The 18466-nt window shown below is 41.1% G+C and overlaps 1 protein-coding gene across 4 annotated transcripts in view; it reads left to right on the top strand.

The window, feature by feature from the left end:
- LOC102784822 (partitioning defective 3 homolog B-like) overlaps positions 1 to 18466 on the top strand; it is a 214020-nt gene that overhangs the window by 28586 nt on the left and 166968 nt on the right. For 3 of the 4 annotated variants that reach the window (XM_087830172.1, XM_087830171.1, XM_087830174.1), the window contains exon 3: positions 16451 to 16604. In XM_087830172.1, the coding sequence (XP_087686298.1) occupies positions 16451 to 16604 (154 nt within the window). Of the gene's footprint in view, positions 1 to 16058; positions 16160 to 16450; positions 16605 to 18466 lie in introns of those variants that run through there. The other variant, XM_087830173.1, reaches the window with a different exon arrangement.

Genomic DNA, 18466 nt, shown 5'->3' with positions numbered 1-18466 from the left:
TTAAGTTTAGCATAAATTGCTCTTGAGTGCTGGATTATTAGCAAATGTCCTTGACAGCAAATTGATAGCAGATGAAGCTGGGTTTTTAATCGTGTGTATACAAAGAAGTCTAGCTTTAAACCTTTAAACAAACCTTCTGACTTCAAACTTTCTTTTCTTATCGTGGATTAGCTCCGCATGGGAAGAGAAGACAGAGCTGGACTTTGCATAAAATCACTGTTGTGGTAACAATCGAGTTAATGATTTTTATTAACACTGTATTTGTCACGAATTTAACAAAGGACCCAAGATGCGGATATGCAGTGAAGTGAGAGGGCTTTATTGACACAAAACTCGAGTGATAACAAACAAAAGGAGAGTGTGGCGAAAAACCTGGGAAAACTAAAACCTAAACACCAAACCTGAACACGAGAGAAAGCAACTTGCAGGGAGAATTCACAGGATGACGGCAGGAGATTCACAGACACGAAAACACCAAATAACACAGACGAACCAGCAACGAGGACGAGGTAACACACACTATAAATACATACGCCAGGAATCAGGGGATGGGAAACAGGAGGGGAACACACCTGGAAGACATAACAGCTGACGAGGCAGGGGAAACGTAAATAGAACACACTGACTTAAGACAGAGACCTTCACAATAAAACAGGAACTTACACATGCAAGGACACGGACTAAGAAACGCAGACTTAACACAGGAATACATGGGCAGAACCGAATAAACTAAACAGAGGAAGAACAGAGCCAAAATCACAATAACAGAAAACAAAACGCTGGGTCAAAAAGGACCCAGGATCATGACAGTATTGCACAGTTGTTTTATTAAGAGTCAACATGTAAGGTCGTTTTCTCTGTGCAGTATAGAAAACACAAGTGCACGATGCTAAAGTGGACAAAGAGAAACTTTGCAGCAGTGTGACTGTGTCAGCTCAATAACCAACACAGGTATATCACGTATATATATGGTCAGCTGACTTTGGTATGTGAAGCTTTGAGTGTGACTGTATCAGAAATTGCATTTTAGTTTGTTGGTTGCATTACTGATTTTACATGAGCCTGGATCATGCTATGCTTAGACAGTTTACCTTTCACTGTGTATTTATATTTGTTTCACACTAATAACATTAGAAGGTAGACTTTGGTCCCATCAAACTCCTGCTGAGCCAACCTGTCGATTGGTTGAAGAGCAGTTGACCCAGGATTATCTTGACTACAGCTACATTAGCTGTTCATTTGTTTGTCCGTCTCTGTGGTTTGGCAAAACAAAAAACTATTGAAAGGAGTTAAAACATTGAATGGGATGGCGTTGTCTTCAGAATCAGACTCAGAATACTTTATTAATCCCTAAGAAAATGATGTGGGTTCCAGTTGCTCCAAGACAGTAATAATGATAATAATAATGGATTGGATTTATATAGCGCTTTTCAAGGCACCCAAAGCGCTTTACAATGCCACTATTCATTCACTCTCGCATTCACACACTGGTGGAGGCAGCTACAGTTGTAGCCACAGCTGCCCTGGGGCAGACTGACAGAAGCGAGGCTGCCATATCGCGCCATCGGCCCCTCTGGCCAACACCAGTAGGCGGTAGGGTAAAGTGTCTTGCCCAAGGACACAACGACCAGGACAGAGAGCCCGGGGATCGAACCGGCGACCTTCCGGTTACAGATACGGTACAATATGTTACAGATTTACAATAGTGCACTAATATATACAAATAATTCTGCAAGTCTTTTACTAGTCTTCAAACTGGTCGCAGTTTTGCAACAATGAACAGGTGCACTTGAGTTAATCTTGCCAACAGTCCATCAGCATAACTGTGAAGCACTTCAGTTCATGTCATCAGTATCATCAGTTTCGCGCTAGCCTGTTAGATACAGGCAGCATATTTATATGTAACTCCATATTGTTTTACATGCAATACACTCCCAGCTTCACATACATCACCATTTAATAGCTTAAAGATGGTACAAAATGTGGTGTTTACTACTTTCTATCAGTCAAAAGTAGTAAATCCTCCAGAGAAAAATAATGTATGGTACTTTAAAATGTACATATATGACCGACATTGTTAGAATTACAGCTAATCAGCGTATCATTGTTTTTGTGTCTGCCAGCAGTCAGAGATGATTATTTTGACAATGTGTGATGATTTGATATTCATTTGATTGTTTGCTGTTGTTGTTCAGCATCATCAACGACACACAGAAAAAATTACCAAAAACAATCCATGTAAAAAATGTTGTGATAGTTTGATTGTCACAACTGGACCAATAGGGACGCTCTTTCATTCTGCTTTAGGGTGGGTCAAATAACCTTTATGTCATTCATGGGAAATGTTGACCGAAACTGATGAAAGCAATGACAGACATATGAAGGACAACACCATCGGTCCTACATTATATAGTACGATATAGCAACCCTCCAGCAAAACACGTCAAAGGGGTTTTAACAAGTTTAACAAAGTTAAAGTCGTTTGTGTTTGAAATGTACAAAATAAAAGAATACGAGCAAGTGTGGCAGTTTGTATATGTTTGAAGAAAGCATCATTAACATAAATCATTACATCTCGTTTTCCACTTTGAGATGGCTAACATGTGTACGAGCAGGTTTAGATCTACTCTGTAATTCTTGTGTTTTTTCTGTGTGTTTCTGCATCAGTATACGTGCGCACGGCAGAGATCACGGTTTAGGGCTGTCAGCTTCCAGTGATTACCTCTTAGAGTTTTGACCTACAAATCCCTTAGAGAACAACCACCAAAACTCTGTGTGTGTGTGTGTGTGTGTGTAAAAACGTGATGCACACACGTGTGTGTGTGTGTAGCCTAATCACTCACATCTCACACATCCAGCAAATCCTACTTCAAAAGCCTCTCATACATTCATTGTATGTGGAGATCCGACTGAATGAGATAAAATGCTGGAGGAGGAGAGGATGAAGGAAAGACAGCTGGATAAATGAGCCGTCAGAGGCTGAAGGTGCTGTGAACTAAACCTTGGCATTGATTTAAAGATTGACAACTTTTTAAGGCTGTATGCACAGCGCTTCAGCTTTGACATCATTACACATTTTCTTCAACAAGACCATAGCTCCATGTGCAAACCAAGGTCCATAAAAAAGGTGTTCTGGATAGAAAATATCAAAGTTCTTTGTTTTGTATTGAGATTTTTTGGGAGTCAGCTTTTCCCCCCTTTTTGATCTTTCTGCATATAAGAATAAAGACCCTGATGTTAATTTATCTCATCTAAAAACACAAAAACTGCAGAAAAATGCTCGTTAAATTTAACTTTGTGTGTAGCCTGCTGTGGAGAGAAAGGAACGGGGTTGTGGTTTTTCCTCATTTTTGGTGATATACATTATAGGGCTGCCACAAACGACTAGTCACCGATTAATTTTGTGATTAATCAACTAGTCAGATCATCATCCATTGGATGTAAAACGTACAGCTTATTGCATTAGCATGCATCTGCTCTTATATAACTATCATTAGCTTACAGCTTGAAGTGTGTAAGGTATGTGCTAACTAAAAATAAAGACAAGATAATAGTTTATCCATCCATCTTCTTCCGCTTTATCCGGGGCCGGGTCGCGGGGGCAGCAGCCCAAGCAGAGAAGCCCAGACCTCCCTCTCGCCAGCCACCTCCTCTAGCTTAACCACCTCAACTGGCTCTTAATGTGGAGGAGCAGCGGCTCTACTCTGAGCCCCTCACGGATGGCCGAACTTCTCACCCTATCTCTAAGGGAGAGGCCAGCCACCCTTCGGAGGAAGCTCATTTCCGCCGCTTGTATCCACGATCTCGTTCTTTCGGTCACAACCCACAGCTCGTGGCCATAGGTGAGGGTAGGGACGTAGATCGACTGGTAAATTGAGAACTTCGCTTTTACACTCAGCTCTCTCTTCACCACAACGGAACGATCTGTCTGTCGATCTCCGGCTTCCTTCTCCTATCACTCGCGAACAAGACCCTGACATACTTAAACTCCTCCACTTGGGGCAGGAACTCATCCCCGACCCGGAGTTTATTAAACTTTTAATAAAATTTGCAGATTGTCTAAGTGGAGTTTAATAAACTCCTTGCTATCTAAAATATAACAGGAAACTGAAGTATATTCTCGAGCATCTCACACTTCTGATAATCAGCTGTCTGCTTGACGTTTATTCAGCTGTGTAAAAACTATAACTTTAATCTCAGCCAAACCGATTTACTCAGGAACAAATAAAATACTAAAAAAAGCCAAACAATAACAGTTTTAAGTTATCTAAGTGACTTATACATCATGCTTAACCTGAGTAGCGAATGTCCACGGGGGGTTTGAAATTGATTTGCTGGGAGTCCGGTGTTCTCATGGCTCTAGTGAGCCTTGCCCCCGGCTAGCTATCGAGCTAGTGGGTAACAGACGTCTCCGAAAACGTCGGTGCGCTTTTGAAAATATGTGGTGTCTTGATAAACTGAGCAGATATTTGAGGTTTACACAGCTACATTCTCGCCGGAAAATATGTTAAACGTTTATTTTGTCACCCAGAAAGAATAATAAGAGTAATATTAAAACTAACTAGCTGCCGCCATTGTTGGAAACTGGAATTGGCTGAGCCATGCTATGAATTCTGGGATCGGCTGGGCCACAAAGGATACACCCAACCCATCCTTCAAATCTGGGGAAATGAAGGACGCATTTGTCGGCTGCATTTGCAGAAGTCTTTGAATTTGGACAGCCTTCGTCACGTCGCTGTAACGTTATCGGCCTTCAAATATGGCCTCCAAAGGATGCAGCCTGAATTTGGACACCGCTACGATACCGGAGTTGCTTCTTCTTCTTCGGGGTTTAACGGCAGCTGGCATCTTTGTACATGCAGTGCTGCCATCTTCTGTTTCAGTCCGTTATTACACTCTTAAATCCTACTACTTATTCCTGCGTCTTTCAGGATCTTACAAGGCTTTAAACGATGCGTCAACTATTACATTTGTCGTCAACGATTTTGATAGTCGACGTAATCGTGACTAGTCGACTGATCGTGGCAGCCCTAATACATTTATATCCACTCATCACGGGCATGAATGCCAATTTTGGGTTTTACTCATTTCTTTGAACTGTCTATTTTTCATGGTGATTGTAAAGCATGAAGCCAGTTTTACATTGTCATGACATGGGAGGGTACCCACCAATAAAGAAGCACCTGCTCCAGAATCAGCAGCTGCCCACATGGACGAGCCAAACGCCTTCTGGTGAAACGTTTGATGACCAGATGAGACAAAGACCGAGCTGTTTGCCCACAGTGAAAAGAAATGGGTTTGGAGGAGTAAAAGTGAAGGTTTCAAAGCTAACAACACTGTGCCAAACATGGTGGTGTAGCATCATCCAGTACAGCCACAGTGGTACTGGTACATTCACAAACTGGATGGAATAATGAAGGAGGAGGACTACGTCCAATTTCCTCATCTTCACCTCAAATCAACAGCTAGATGCTGACTGTGTGTTTCAGCAGGACAATGATCCCAAACCTGGATAAAAACTGGTTTTGGAATGGATTAAGCTTCTGGAATGGCCCTACTGAAGATTTGTAGATTATACTGAAAAGTCCATGTGGGGGAAACCCGCCTATTTAAATAAATTCTGTTACAGCCACTGGCGAGAAGAGTGGTCAAACTTCCATCCAGAATTATGCTTGTTGATGCCAACCAAGAATCTGGTCATGGTGCAACCTGTACAAGACCTTTTATCCAAATATTAGTGGGGTATTTTTGGTCCCATGTGGATTAAACAAAATCCAAAATAAATTCTTAATTTGTGCACTCAGTTCTTGTTTTTTAAACCATTAATAATGCATGCTGTATAATTCTTCCACTCTGGAAATTGAACAGTTCAAAGAAATCATTAAAAACCCTAATTGGCCATCGACCATTCAAGCCGATGATGAGTGCATATAAACTTCTGACCACAACTGTGTATACTTGTCTAAAGATTAATGATCATATTAAACATAGCCAGAGTTCAAATAATGAGATCAGGAAATGGGCGAGTTGTCCATGTGATCCACAAGCTCAGGCTCTAAACTGCTGGCTTCAGACAATGCACGTTTGGCTCTGCACACTGCATCATTTAGAGCTAATATCCGTAATAAGGTCATCACAGGCACACAGCTCTGGCTGTGAAGACAAACCCCTCCCAGCCTCCTGTTCAGACCTTTTTTTTACAAGGGGAGGACAGACAGAAGAAAGCTGGTTTGAAAGGAAGGTGATGGGAACTAAAATAGCTGGTTTCAGACGGTGGGTGAATTGTTGTTCCAGCATAAGAACAATTAGAGTTAGGGGTGCAACGATACACAAAATTCACGGTTCGGTTCGGTTCGGTTCGATACTTTGGTGTCACGGTTCGATATTTTTTTCGATACAAAAAAATTGTTCATGTCTTTTTAATTTGTCATTTATTAAAATTATAAATATACATTTTAACTCAAAAGTACAGTTTTTAAATTTAATGTTGCTGAAACAACAAAGTAATAAAAAATAAATCTATCTGATCGAGAAATCACTCATCTTTGGAAAAGAGAGTTTATTACAGAGAAATGGCTCTTTCCAAAATAAAAGCTATACTATACGCTTCTTCTGGGCTATATTCTCAGCAGCATATTAAACATATCAGGTCCCCATAAGGAGAATCATGTGCTAACGGCTGTCTAAATGACTCAGGTAAAGTTTGTAGCATGCCTGCTTGTTGTTTTTGTCTGCTTCCACTTGTCTTTGCACTAGGATGATGTCGGCGTAAATGTGCAGTCATATTCGTTGTGTTCCCACTAGTGCTGTCAGCGTAAATCTGAAATGACGTTAACGCCACAACACGGCAAATCTCCGTTAACGAGCTACCGCGGATCGCCCCGTGCGTGGGGCTGGACGGCTAACACGTTAACGAGCTAACTGCGCTAACACACTAGTTCCCACTCATGTAATTGAGTATTGCATGGCACATCCGACATACAGTTTTACTTTTGTCCATGACGCGCTTACCTTCAGGGTCATACGTCACATGAAAACCAAAATAGTTCCAAACGCCAGATCTGAATGAGGGTGGGGGAGGTTCAATTTGCCATGTTGCAACGAGAGCTTAGCTTCTGTCTCGCTAGCTTGCCCTGCGCTCAGTGAATCTGCGTTCGACTACTCCGCCTAGGCTGCACTGTGGAGCGCAGATCCACTGAGCGCTCAACACAGACAGCATTGTCAGAAGGAAAGTTGATAAAATAAATTTAAAAATTTGTATTGTTCGATACATATGCGTACCGAACCGAAAGCACTGTATTGAACGGTTCAATATCGATACGAGTATTGTGGCACCCCTAATTAGAGTGTCTCTTAAATTGTAAATTATACTAAGCTACTGTAGTGGAGTACCAGGTACTGGTTGGTTGGTGCAGGACCAGCTTGAAAACACTTGTCCAGAATATTCGAATCGGCGCGATCATTATCAGTTAATAACACAGATTTGATGATTTCCCTCATTTTCATTCAGCGGGTGCCTAAACAGTTATCACTGGTTACAGGCTCTTCTGGCTTATGAGTGCTGTTTTTTAGACAGCTACTGGTAGATCACTGAGAATATGGCCAGTACAGAATGTGTCCATCTGTGCCAGTGTGTCTCCATAATGCTGTTCCATATGGCCAAGTGTGGTCTACACACAGCCTCGGGGAGATGGTGGTAGCTGGTTTACAGACACACACACACACACACACAGATATTCTTTTTCATGCACAAACATAAATGCATATATGTAGGGATACAAACAGTCATGCACGTAAATATGAATGCAGAGGCGTACACACACCATCTGTAGGACAGAAGTTTTCATTATATTTTGGCGCTGTGACAGACACTGAAGTTCAAAAAGTCACTGAACAGTTGCGCTGCTTTACTCGCGGCAGTTTCAATTTTTCTGCTTTCTCTGTCGTTAGATAACTCTGTATGTCAGCTATAATATGTTTCTGTGTGCATTGTTGTCTGGCTGTCTAACAGTTGGAACTGTGTGTCTGTGGGCCCCCTTTGTCTTTGTGTCTGAGTTCTTTCTGCGCAGTATTTCTGCCTCCCATTCATCTTTTCCTTCCTGTCTGTTTTGTCTGGATTTCTCATGCTCTGCTGAGAGGCAAGGTGACTGGAGATCAATAGAGGAAGAGAACTCACATGCGCACGAAACTACACAAATACACACCTACACACCGCTGAAACTGCTGAGCAGTGGAATTTCATTCATCCATATTCTCCGTACAGACACAAACCCATCCTAATTATCGATTAGCACATCAACGGATCGATTGTAGCAGAGAGGTCATACTCAGTTTGTCCGTCTGTGTGTGCGTATAAATATTTTTGTCCCTGTCCTTTGGCATTTATGTGTAAGGTTTGCATTTACATCCTTTGGGAGAAAATGTTTTCTCACCCGTGTTCTGTTGTTAATGTTTGACTCATTTTTTAAAGCATGCAAGAGAATAAAAAACGCACGGTATGGGACAAAAGCGAACCCTTAGGAATAAAACGGTTAGATTAAACAGAGTATCGAGACTGAGAGAGCGAGCGCGGGTGTATCAGATTCATGTGTTAATCGATAAGCTCTTTGTTGCTGTGTGGGGATATCCAATAGAGCAGAGTGCTGGAACATGATGATTTACATCAGCCGATTTGTAAGGAGCCACTATAACTCAGAACATCACAGTGGATCTTACAACTGTTAAAACATTTAATATTCTCAAAATAAGACCTTAAAAGTATCGACTGGTTGTCAGATGTCTCGCATGTTTTTTCCTGACCTTTTATGTGATCAAATAAATACAGTAACATCATAAATAACTGTCAGATGTGTAAAATGCTTTGTATATGGGTCTAATGTTACAGTGGAGGTTTTTTTTTAGTGTGAGTTGGATGTTAAAGCAGTACAGGTGGTGTTCCTCCAGTACAGGCGGTGTTCCTCCAGTACACTGGTTTGTTGCTCCGGTGTGAAACAGGAAATAAATCAGCATCGCACACCTTTACTCACATTCTTGAGCCTCAACCAAAACACAGACACAGAAAAGCTAAACCTACATGTCATGTGACATAGAACAGCCATAACTAACTCCTCCAGGTACACATTTGGGCAGGAATGTAGCTCTGTGGTTAAAACACTCAAGAAACAGTGTGGTGAGCTTCAAACACAACAATGAAATCCACGCTTGGCTATTCCCTTCTGCTTTACATCAAAGTGAAGTCAGGTTTTTGGAGAGGTGGAGGTCTGAAAAATAAACATATTTGATTGGTGAAGTGTCCACATACCCCAGGTGGAGCAGTTCGGGGGCTCGGGGGCTCGGGGTCTCATTCGCGAGCTGTGGATACAAGAGGCAGAAATGAGTTTCCTTCGACGAGTGGACACCTGAGTTCTTGAATGCGATGACTCGACTACGAGACGATGTAGGGTTTTTAAAATTGGTACCATAGACGCATCTAGCAGGAGGCTGAGTGTGAACATGGAAAAGAGTCACATAGAGTCAAAAATGACACATTATATGTAAAAATATAATTATAAGCAGGTCAGTAAGTCATAATTGGCATTTCTGGTTTTTCCCCAAACTTTGGTTACTAATCCTGAATGAGATTAAAAGACAAGCACACACTTAAATCTACGGTAAACTCAGAGAACCATGTCAGAGGGGAGAGCGGCTCAGCCGAAGAAAGAAGCCGTGGAGAAACAGTGTAAAATGAAAGGAGGCAGGGAGGAGAGAAGTGGGAAGCAAAGGAGGGAAGGCAAAGTGATGCCAGAGGGGGAAACGGGGCTAAGCAGGAATATCTGCTGATGAAAGAAGAAAGGCCAACTTGTAGCCTGGAACAGAAGAGCTGACCTGCCTCAGGGTTTATTCAAATTCTCTTTGTAATCTGCAAAATTTATGCACGAATATCTTTATGGTCAGTACATAGAAACTCGCTCCACTTTAAAAGTATTATTTCTCCTGAGTGTTGTTCCTCAAGCTTAGCTTTAATCTGCTGCTCGAGTGACCGTAGCTGCCCACAGCAGCAAACCAGATGTTTGTGGTTGGTGCATCACAATTATGTCACATGTTTTTAAACTTTGGCACTACACCTAAGTAACTTAAAGAGCAGGGAGTGAAATAACAGATAAAATAGGTTCGCAAGCTTGTAAAGTTGTCTGGTGGTTTTAAAATGTGATGATGTGTTTGTGTTTTCATCTGCTTCTGGGTCATGTCTTTACTTATCTCGTTTTTGTTGAAGTAGTAGACTCATAAATGACACAAAAGCAGACTGTGAGGGTCAGACGTGTGTGTGTGTGTGTGTGTGTGTGTGTGTGTGTGTGGGGGGGGGGGGGCTTGGAAGGTGCAGTTTCTTTTGAGTGTGACTAGGTGGTGCTGTCAGTCTATCCTCTGTCAGTGTGTGTGTGCTTGTTTGTGTGTCTTTCTTGTGTGGTGTCAGAATAAAAGCTCTGTGAATTTTGGGCCTGGCACACTTATTTATTATCCTCAATTCACCGATTTATTTGGTTCATCTGAGTTTATTATTCACATTTTTAAGAAAGGCATCATGAAAAGCAGTAAATTAGCATATTTGCAAAAAGAAAAATGGAAAATTGTTATTTGTCGATCTTGTTTTTCCTTAATCTTCGTTTCTATGTGTATCACACCCAAAGCCATCTCCAAAACCAGCCTATAAAACAACATCCATAAACTATTCATGAAATACTCTCACAGTTGTGGTCATGTATGACTCTACTGATGCAGCTGTGATGGAGTGGTCATTGCTACGGATATTGCTGACTGGATAAGATGCCAAAGTACGCACACAGACACACAAATACACACTTCATCATCATGGATTTTTTATGGTAAGTGGTTGTGAGTGGAAATCAAAGGTCAGTGGTGTGCGGATAGCTTAAGCGTGTTTAAAGATTGTTTTGTTTGGGTGTGAAAGTGAGAGTCCACGTACTGTTTGCGAGCCGTGGATGTACTCGTGCATTTTTCCCGATTGAGGCGTTTTATCGATCCACACCAAACCAATCAATCGGGCTTTAATCGAGCCGATTAAAAAGCATATCATGCGGAAAAAGATGGTAATGGAGGCGTGTGTGCATGTGCACCGACGCCATTTCTGGACTGCTATTAATTTACCCATATCAGTTTCATTTACTTCATAACAGAGGCGGCTCTGCACTCACTCACATTAGGAAGTGCCGCAGTGTAAACATGGTGCATCATGTAAAACACTGAAGTGAAGTTACTTTATTAGTAAAAGTGATTCACATGTTTAGATTTTATTTAGTCAGCGATTACCGTTGTTTGCTAAACTGGTAATAATAACAGAGGGTCGTTCACTTGTAAACTGTGAAAGTATTAATTAAAAATAAAAGGACTAAAATTACACGTCTTTTATTAGGAAAAGACTTGGTGCCAAAAATTGGATGTACAGTGTGTAGATCAGAATGAATCATGGAAACGTGCAAAGGCTTACGAGTAAACGTGACGTGTAAGTCTTGTCACCTGCCTCTAAAAAAGAAGAAAGTATAAGAAAGTATTTTTGAATCAAGACTCACAGACAATTAAAAGACATTTCTACATGATGCTGTCAGCAACACGATCAAAGTAAAATGTGTGTTTGACAGAAGAAGAAAGAAATCAACAAAATTTTACCGCCCTTGTCTTCTTTGAGTTTAGACGTTGAAGGTTAAATGTTATATATAAATTACACGATTGAGATGAAGAGTCGCAGAGAGAAAAATTACAGTTCATGGTAATAAAATATTACACGAATCATCAGGTTTTGAGTCAAATTTTGACCCAAGTTGTCCAATATTTTTCAGATGTGTGACAGAGAATCCGTTTTAAAATTTCCTCTAAATAAAATGTGTGTGCTTGGCAGGTGACGGGTGAGCAGGGCTGGAATTGGCAGCGTGTAACTTTTCATTTTGCTTACACGTCATTGTACTTGACACAGTGACTCTCTGACAGTCTCCAGTTCCAGGTTTGCTTTTTGCTCTCTGACATCCTGAAGGTTTTTACAGTACCACACATCTGTCAGTCTGCCTCGTTATTATCATTATAAGTCTCTCTCGTGTCCGTCTCTCACGTTCTCTGTGCCCATTTGTCTTTTTCGGTGCTTTCGCTCGGTGCGGTCTCACCTTTCCGTCTCTGTCATCCCGCTCTTCCTCCCATGCTCAGGCTGTGGTGTCATTTTGTTTGGCAGGTCTTTGAGTTCCCTGTTGAACAGAACAGAAGCAGAGTCCCCCCATATCTGCTCCGCTTGCCTTTCTTTTCTTCCCCCCTCAGCTTTTTAAGAGACTTGGCAAGGCTCTGTTGAATTTGTCTACACATTTTTCTTCCAGTCATCCTTTCAGATGTTCTTTTTTTAACGATCTCTGCCACGGCTCTGTGCGTGTTTTTATCTGGAAGCTATTAGTCTTGTTCTTAAGCAGTTTTCTGGTGAGGAATGTGAGCTCTTTTTGTTACGTTGTGCCAACACAGACATGGCTGGAAGTATTATCTTTTTAACTGTCTGTCAGTTTGTCCCGTCCTCTTAAACATGTTGGAGGGATTCCTCTTACTCGACACTAATATTGATTCTTACATCCAGAAAGTTAAATGTTCTTCTGATGGTACATTTCTTTGATATGTGTCAAGCAGGTACATTGTATCCATATTGTAGAAGTTCAGAATGAGAAAAAAAAATGGAAAAGGGTCCAAAATAAAAGTAACATCCCTTTCATCACATTTAGTGTTTTTTTTCATCTTCCAGTTAATTGGTACCCTAAACCAGCGGTCCCCAACCCCCGGGCCACGGCTGGGTACCGGTCCGTGAGTCGTTTGGTACCAGGCCGCGAGGTGTGAAATTTCTGGTTTTCAGGGTTTTTATTGTTCACTTGGTTTCCCTGGGTCTTTTCCTGTGTTGTAGTTATGTGTCTTATTTTGAAAGAAATGTTTATGTGTTACCATAGCGACCTGAGAGCATTAAGGGGCAGAGAGGAGGACGTTACTCTCAGTGTTGTTGGTGCATTTCTGGAGGACGCTGCTAATAAAGTTACACAATTACACAGTGAATTCACGTTTATTATAATGTTTACAAAATCCCACAGTTTTTGTCTTTGTCGTATCATTTTATTTTGTTGTATTTATACGCAACACCTTAAAGGCTGGCCCGTGAAATATTAAACATTAAAAAAATAAAAAGACATTAAACCGGTCCGTGGAGCACAAAAGGTTGGGGACCTCTGCCTTAAGCGATCGGCGTGAGTAATGGGTTAAACAATTATATTCTCTTCCACTAGAGGGCAGTACAACTACCTGCTCTAATTAAATGGGTTGCCAGCTGCTAGTAAACAGAAGAAGACGAAGAAGAAATTACATAATAGTCACGCTGTGAGACGACACAGCGCGTAATAGCAATAGATAAATATCTGAAAAGAAAAAGTAGTCAGTCTGGTCTTGGAGGAAACTCTGACCCAGGTGAAGGCCCAGCGTGAGTAGTGGTCAGAATAAAGCAAAAGGGGTATACTGGGGACAAACCGAGCCAATTCTACTATGTCTGCTGTGCGGGGAAAAATATCAATATGCTTTTTGTCACATTTTTGGTTGGTGGTGTGCCGTGTGATTTTTCTAATGTGAAATATGTGCCGTGGCACCAAAAGGTTGGGAATGACCTGGGGAAAAGGATAACATGTCAACAGAAATATGGCAAAAAACGAAGATTTGTTAGGAGAGGAAAAATTGAGTAAGACAAAAAGAGAAATCTGTGTTAGACAGATGGAAGTGGGGAATGTGACAGAACATGAATGTGTGAAAGACGGAGAGGCCTGGATTGGGCTGAATTGCTGGTGAGATTTGCTGGAAAGATGGCAAGAAAGGTGCGATATTGTGTAACTTGATACTATTTGGCTCTTCCTGGAGAAAAAGCAAAAGTATGTACAGATATGGGAAAAAGAAAGTACACCCTCTATAAATGATAGGAAATAAAATGATTTAAAATGATTTAATTATGATGAACTAAAAATCCGACAGGTTATAATTTGTTTAACAAAAACGAAGCCAAAGTGTAGAACCATGCGCTAATAATCAAATGCGCTGGATTAACTGATCATCAATAAGTCATACCGCCTCTATAAAAGCAGGCGTTTTGGCAGTTTGCTGATTGGGAGCAACGATCCAGGTGATGAGAGCCAGTTGTTGCTGCTCATCAACCTAGGAATGGTTATATGTCTATTTCCAAACTGTCTGAATTTAATTGGTCTGCAGTAAAAATGCGGATTCACAACATTAAAGACAGAGGCCGGTCTTCCCAGGAGTGAACGTCCCAGCAAATTCAGCGCGAGGTCAGACTGTGAAAAGCTCGGAAAACCTACAGAAAACAAAACAACTATCTCAGCTGTGTTCAAGTTCATGACAGTCCAATCAGACTGGGAGAGAAAATCTCTTCTCTCTAAAGAGAACATGACAAGACCTGATCTGAACAAACCGCAAGACTTCTGGAGCAAGAAGTTGACCAAAGGGGAGACGTTTGATCAGGATTTGCACAACACATCACTTTGCACAACAGGACCTGAACCCGTCGGTATACTAAAGTATTCTAGAGCTAAACATGAAGCTGTCTGACAGCTAAAGCTTGGGAATAATTGGGCAATGCAGCAGGACAATGATCCCAGGAGCAGTTGTGAATCTGCACATCTATGGCTGAAAAAGAAAAAATGAAGTTAGTGTAATGACCCAGTCAAAGTCCAGACCTCAACCCATTGAAATGCTGTGGTGGGTCTGTGTTATAAAGCAGAGTGGGCCAAATTTCCACCACAGTAATGTCACAGACTGATAAAGTCATACAGGAAATGAGTGCTTCCAGTTACTTCTGCTAAAAATGGTTCCACAAACTGTTTAGTTCCCAGGTGTATGTAGTTTTTCACTTGCTGCTTCTGCATCTTGACTTAGTATTTGTTAAAACAGTTATTCATCTCAAGTCGTATTTACTGCATTTAAAGACGCGTTAAAGGCTGAATAATTGCTTATTATGCCCCCATTTGTGTTTTTATTGATGTAGCTTCAGGTTGAGCAGCAGACGTAGAAGTGTAAAGATAACACTGCTTGAGTTGACAGCAAATTGTTACATTAACCTCCTAAGACCCGAACTCTTCCACAGCAGCATTTTTGATTTCTCTTTGATATTTGGGCTGATTGGGACCCAATGAATGTAAAAACAAAGAATGACCAGATTTTTATTTTACCCGATTTTTGTTTCTTAGGAAAAATAAGAGCCATATGAGGATATTTGTTTAAAATTTCGATAGAACAGTAGCAGTATAACGCCCTCGTAAGTGGATATCAGGCCCTTGTAGAGCAAAATTGAGTATTGTGGTCTAATAACCCAAAATGTGATGTCCACATATGTGGACGCCAGGTCCTTAGGAGGTTAAATAATAGCATCCTAACAAATGTTAACACTGACCTCTCCACAAACAGTGAGCCCAGGGAAAACACTGAGGTGTCTTTGAATTACTGTGAGACTAAAAACAGGTGGATACTCAGGCAGGTCCTTAAGTCCTGTCACACTAAGCCTCTTCTACAGAAGGTTGACAATTTGTCACTAGCTGAAAGGGCTGTACACAGTCTAACAGTGATGTCATGATTGTGGAATTACAGTAACTTTTAGTAAAACTTTACATCAAAATATTTCACCAAAGAACCCAGATATACAGAAACACACTGGTATAGTCCAGTCCATGAAAAAAAGATTGCACTGTGGGAACATATTAGCATCTGCCTGAGTAAGAGACAGCAAACAAATCCTAGTTGTTGTTGTGTCCACTGTCACATGAAGCCTCTGGCTTTGCTGGCAAAGTCTCCTTTCTTTACTCTTAGCCACTATGGACACGATGCACATAAATACACACATACACACAGGGCTATTCAGCCTGTGCGTGGAGGCCCCTAGAACACAGTGTGGACGAGCTCTGTGCAACGTTAGGCTAAACACAGACTCGGTGCAGTGCTCAATAGACAGGGATCCCACTATATAACCCAGTTAGAGTTAGCACAGTGCGCACACATGCACAGAGGACATTAATGCAGTCAGTGGTTAATCAGTAGGACACGCTCTGTCACAGGCATGCTGGGCTCGTTGGATGTCCTCTATAGCGTGCTCATCCACAAGGTAACACATGTTGAGTGCTTGTGCATGCAGTAAACCAAACAGAGCTTCTATTGTTTGTGGTTTATTTAAAGAAGCCAGCAGGCTGTTTACGGATTAATGGTGAAGTATGAGCACTGTTGATATCCATATGTTGGTTGTTATCTCTTAAACCTGCTTTGTTTTCTACAATAAGCAGTAAAAAACTTGTGATATTATGTCCTAAAGCTTTACTCTGCTGCAGTTATTGTTTAAATGTGAAAATACCAAAACCAGAAAACCTAACCTGCTGCATTTTGTGTGTTTTCCTGTAAGCTGATGGCTGTTTATGAGGAACATGAAGCCCAGCAGAGGAGCACGGCTAACACAAGCCTGGCCCCGAGTCCTGACCACTACCAGTCTGAGCTCTCGGTTTTCCAGCCAATCACGGGAGGAGAGATTGAAGTCAATTCCTCAGCACTCAAGTCCAGTGAGTAATATTTGTGTTTCCGTCTAAAGCAGAAATGTGTTCTGAGCGAACTCTGACAGGCCGGTGTGTCGGTGCTCACATCAGCCAAATGGACTAAACTAAGCAGGGAACCACCTGCGTGTGAAAGACTGCAGCTGCTAATATAACTCCTGATCTACACACTGATTCCTCTTAATGCACTTAAGGAGCAATTAATGTGGACTAAGTTGGCAATTATATTTAAGCATGAGGCAGCTTACACTGACAAGTGGGTACTATTGCAATCACTGTTTGAAAAGAGCGTAACCCATGTTTTTGTAGCTCACATTTACAGCATGAGTGAGTCTATTTATAAAAACATGTCCAGCTGTCTTTGTGAGAACCTGTTTGAGTTTTAGAGCATTACAGCAACTGCATTTTTTCATTTTTCTGAGTTCAGATTTTGTTTCAGGGTTTAGGTAACAACTAGGTCAGGGTTAAATTGAGGGTTTGACTTTTATTTGTGATGGATAAATGTAGGAGTTTGAGTTTCCCACAAACATACGGACACAGAGTGGAGCAGGCCGGCAACAAAGAACAACAGTAGTAAAAGTTTTTGGAAGTAGTTTTTTAGTAAAAAAAACTACTTCCAAACAGCCTCACCTGCACCTACCGCTGCCCCCACCAGCACAGCCACCGAGTTTGAAGTAGTGGTTTTGATATAGGCAAAGAAAAGCTACACAGATTATCTCAGATCATCCAGAATATGTGAAATGAGGACATCGTTTGACCCCCACAGCAGATTGTCTGCGAACCCCAGCTTACACCAATAAAACTTAGTGAAGCTTTCTAATTGTCACTGAAGAAGCCGAAGGTGTCCTGAGCTCTCCATGACCAAAATCAGTCAATTTCTTGACCTGACCTGAGCTGTTCAAATTCTGGGAACCAGGAAAAACTAACTGCATGACTGCTTAGCTAGCTAGCTAACTGTGTGCTGTAAAAAAGACTGGTGTGAGTAACTCAGAGAACAGCTCCAGTGCTGCTGCGCTCTTATATGGATTTAACAAAAGTAAGAATCCTGATCATAAGTCACATGAAATATTAGTTTTACAGTCAAATTTTAAATCCAGTAAAACTTACTGGATAATAACCACATGCTGTCATTAAAGATTCTCAAATTTTGGGAGTAATGTTTGACAAGTCAGTTGTTTTGGGATTTGCGTTACATGATCTTATAGCGAATATTAACCCTTTAAAGCCAATCGGAGCGGGCATGCTCCATTTTGCGCAACTATTTTTAAATCGCGTTAGCACTGCAACCACGTAAGCTAGCGCAATATTTTTTTTTGCATATGAAACCGGAGGAGTTGTACTTACATCTTATGCCATCAGCTTGGTCCAGGTCACGGTTTCCTTCCACATACAGCTTTGCAAAAACTGCATAAAAAGCACTTGCAGCAACAAAAACATAATATTCCAGAAACAAGCTTTGCCAATCCGATCAGCTGTTTGTAACACTTCCTTCATCCATCAGCACGAACTATCGCATGTCCTCCATGTCCTGCCCGAAACCGGAAGTGACGTCATTTTGCGGAAATGTAGTTTTTTACCAGCAGTTCCTCATAAGCCTATACTGGTGTTTTTAAAAGTTATGTTTGACTTTATGACTTTCTGTGTCATTTCTGGGATGCTTAGAACTAAAATTGCACTGCTATTTTGATGCATATGCTGTGTTTTTGCAAATTTGCAGTATAATATTTATTTTTGTTTTTCCTGCAGTATATAAAAATTGGTGTATTTCAAAAATAAAACTATGAAGACACTCAAAATAAATTTTCTGTGGTGGGAAACTATTTTGTGCAACTTTTTTGTATTTACAGTTTTGAGGGATAAGCCTCTTAAAT

Source organism: Neolamprologus brichardi, chromosome 16, assembly GCF_056152115.1.
Source record: "Neolamprologus brichardi isolate AB-2024 chromosome 16, ASM5615211v1, whole genome shotgun sequence".
Classification (NCBI taxonomy): domain Eukaryota; kingdom Metazoa; phylum Chordata; class Actinopteri; order Cichliformes; family Cichlidae; genus Neolamprologus; species Neolamprologus brichardi.
This window is presented reverse-complemented; position numbering and strand designations above follow the sequence as displayed.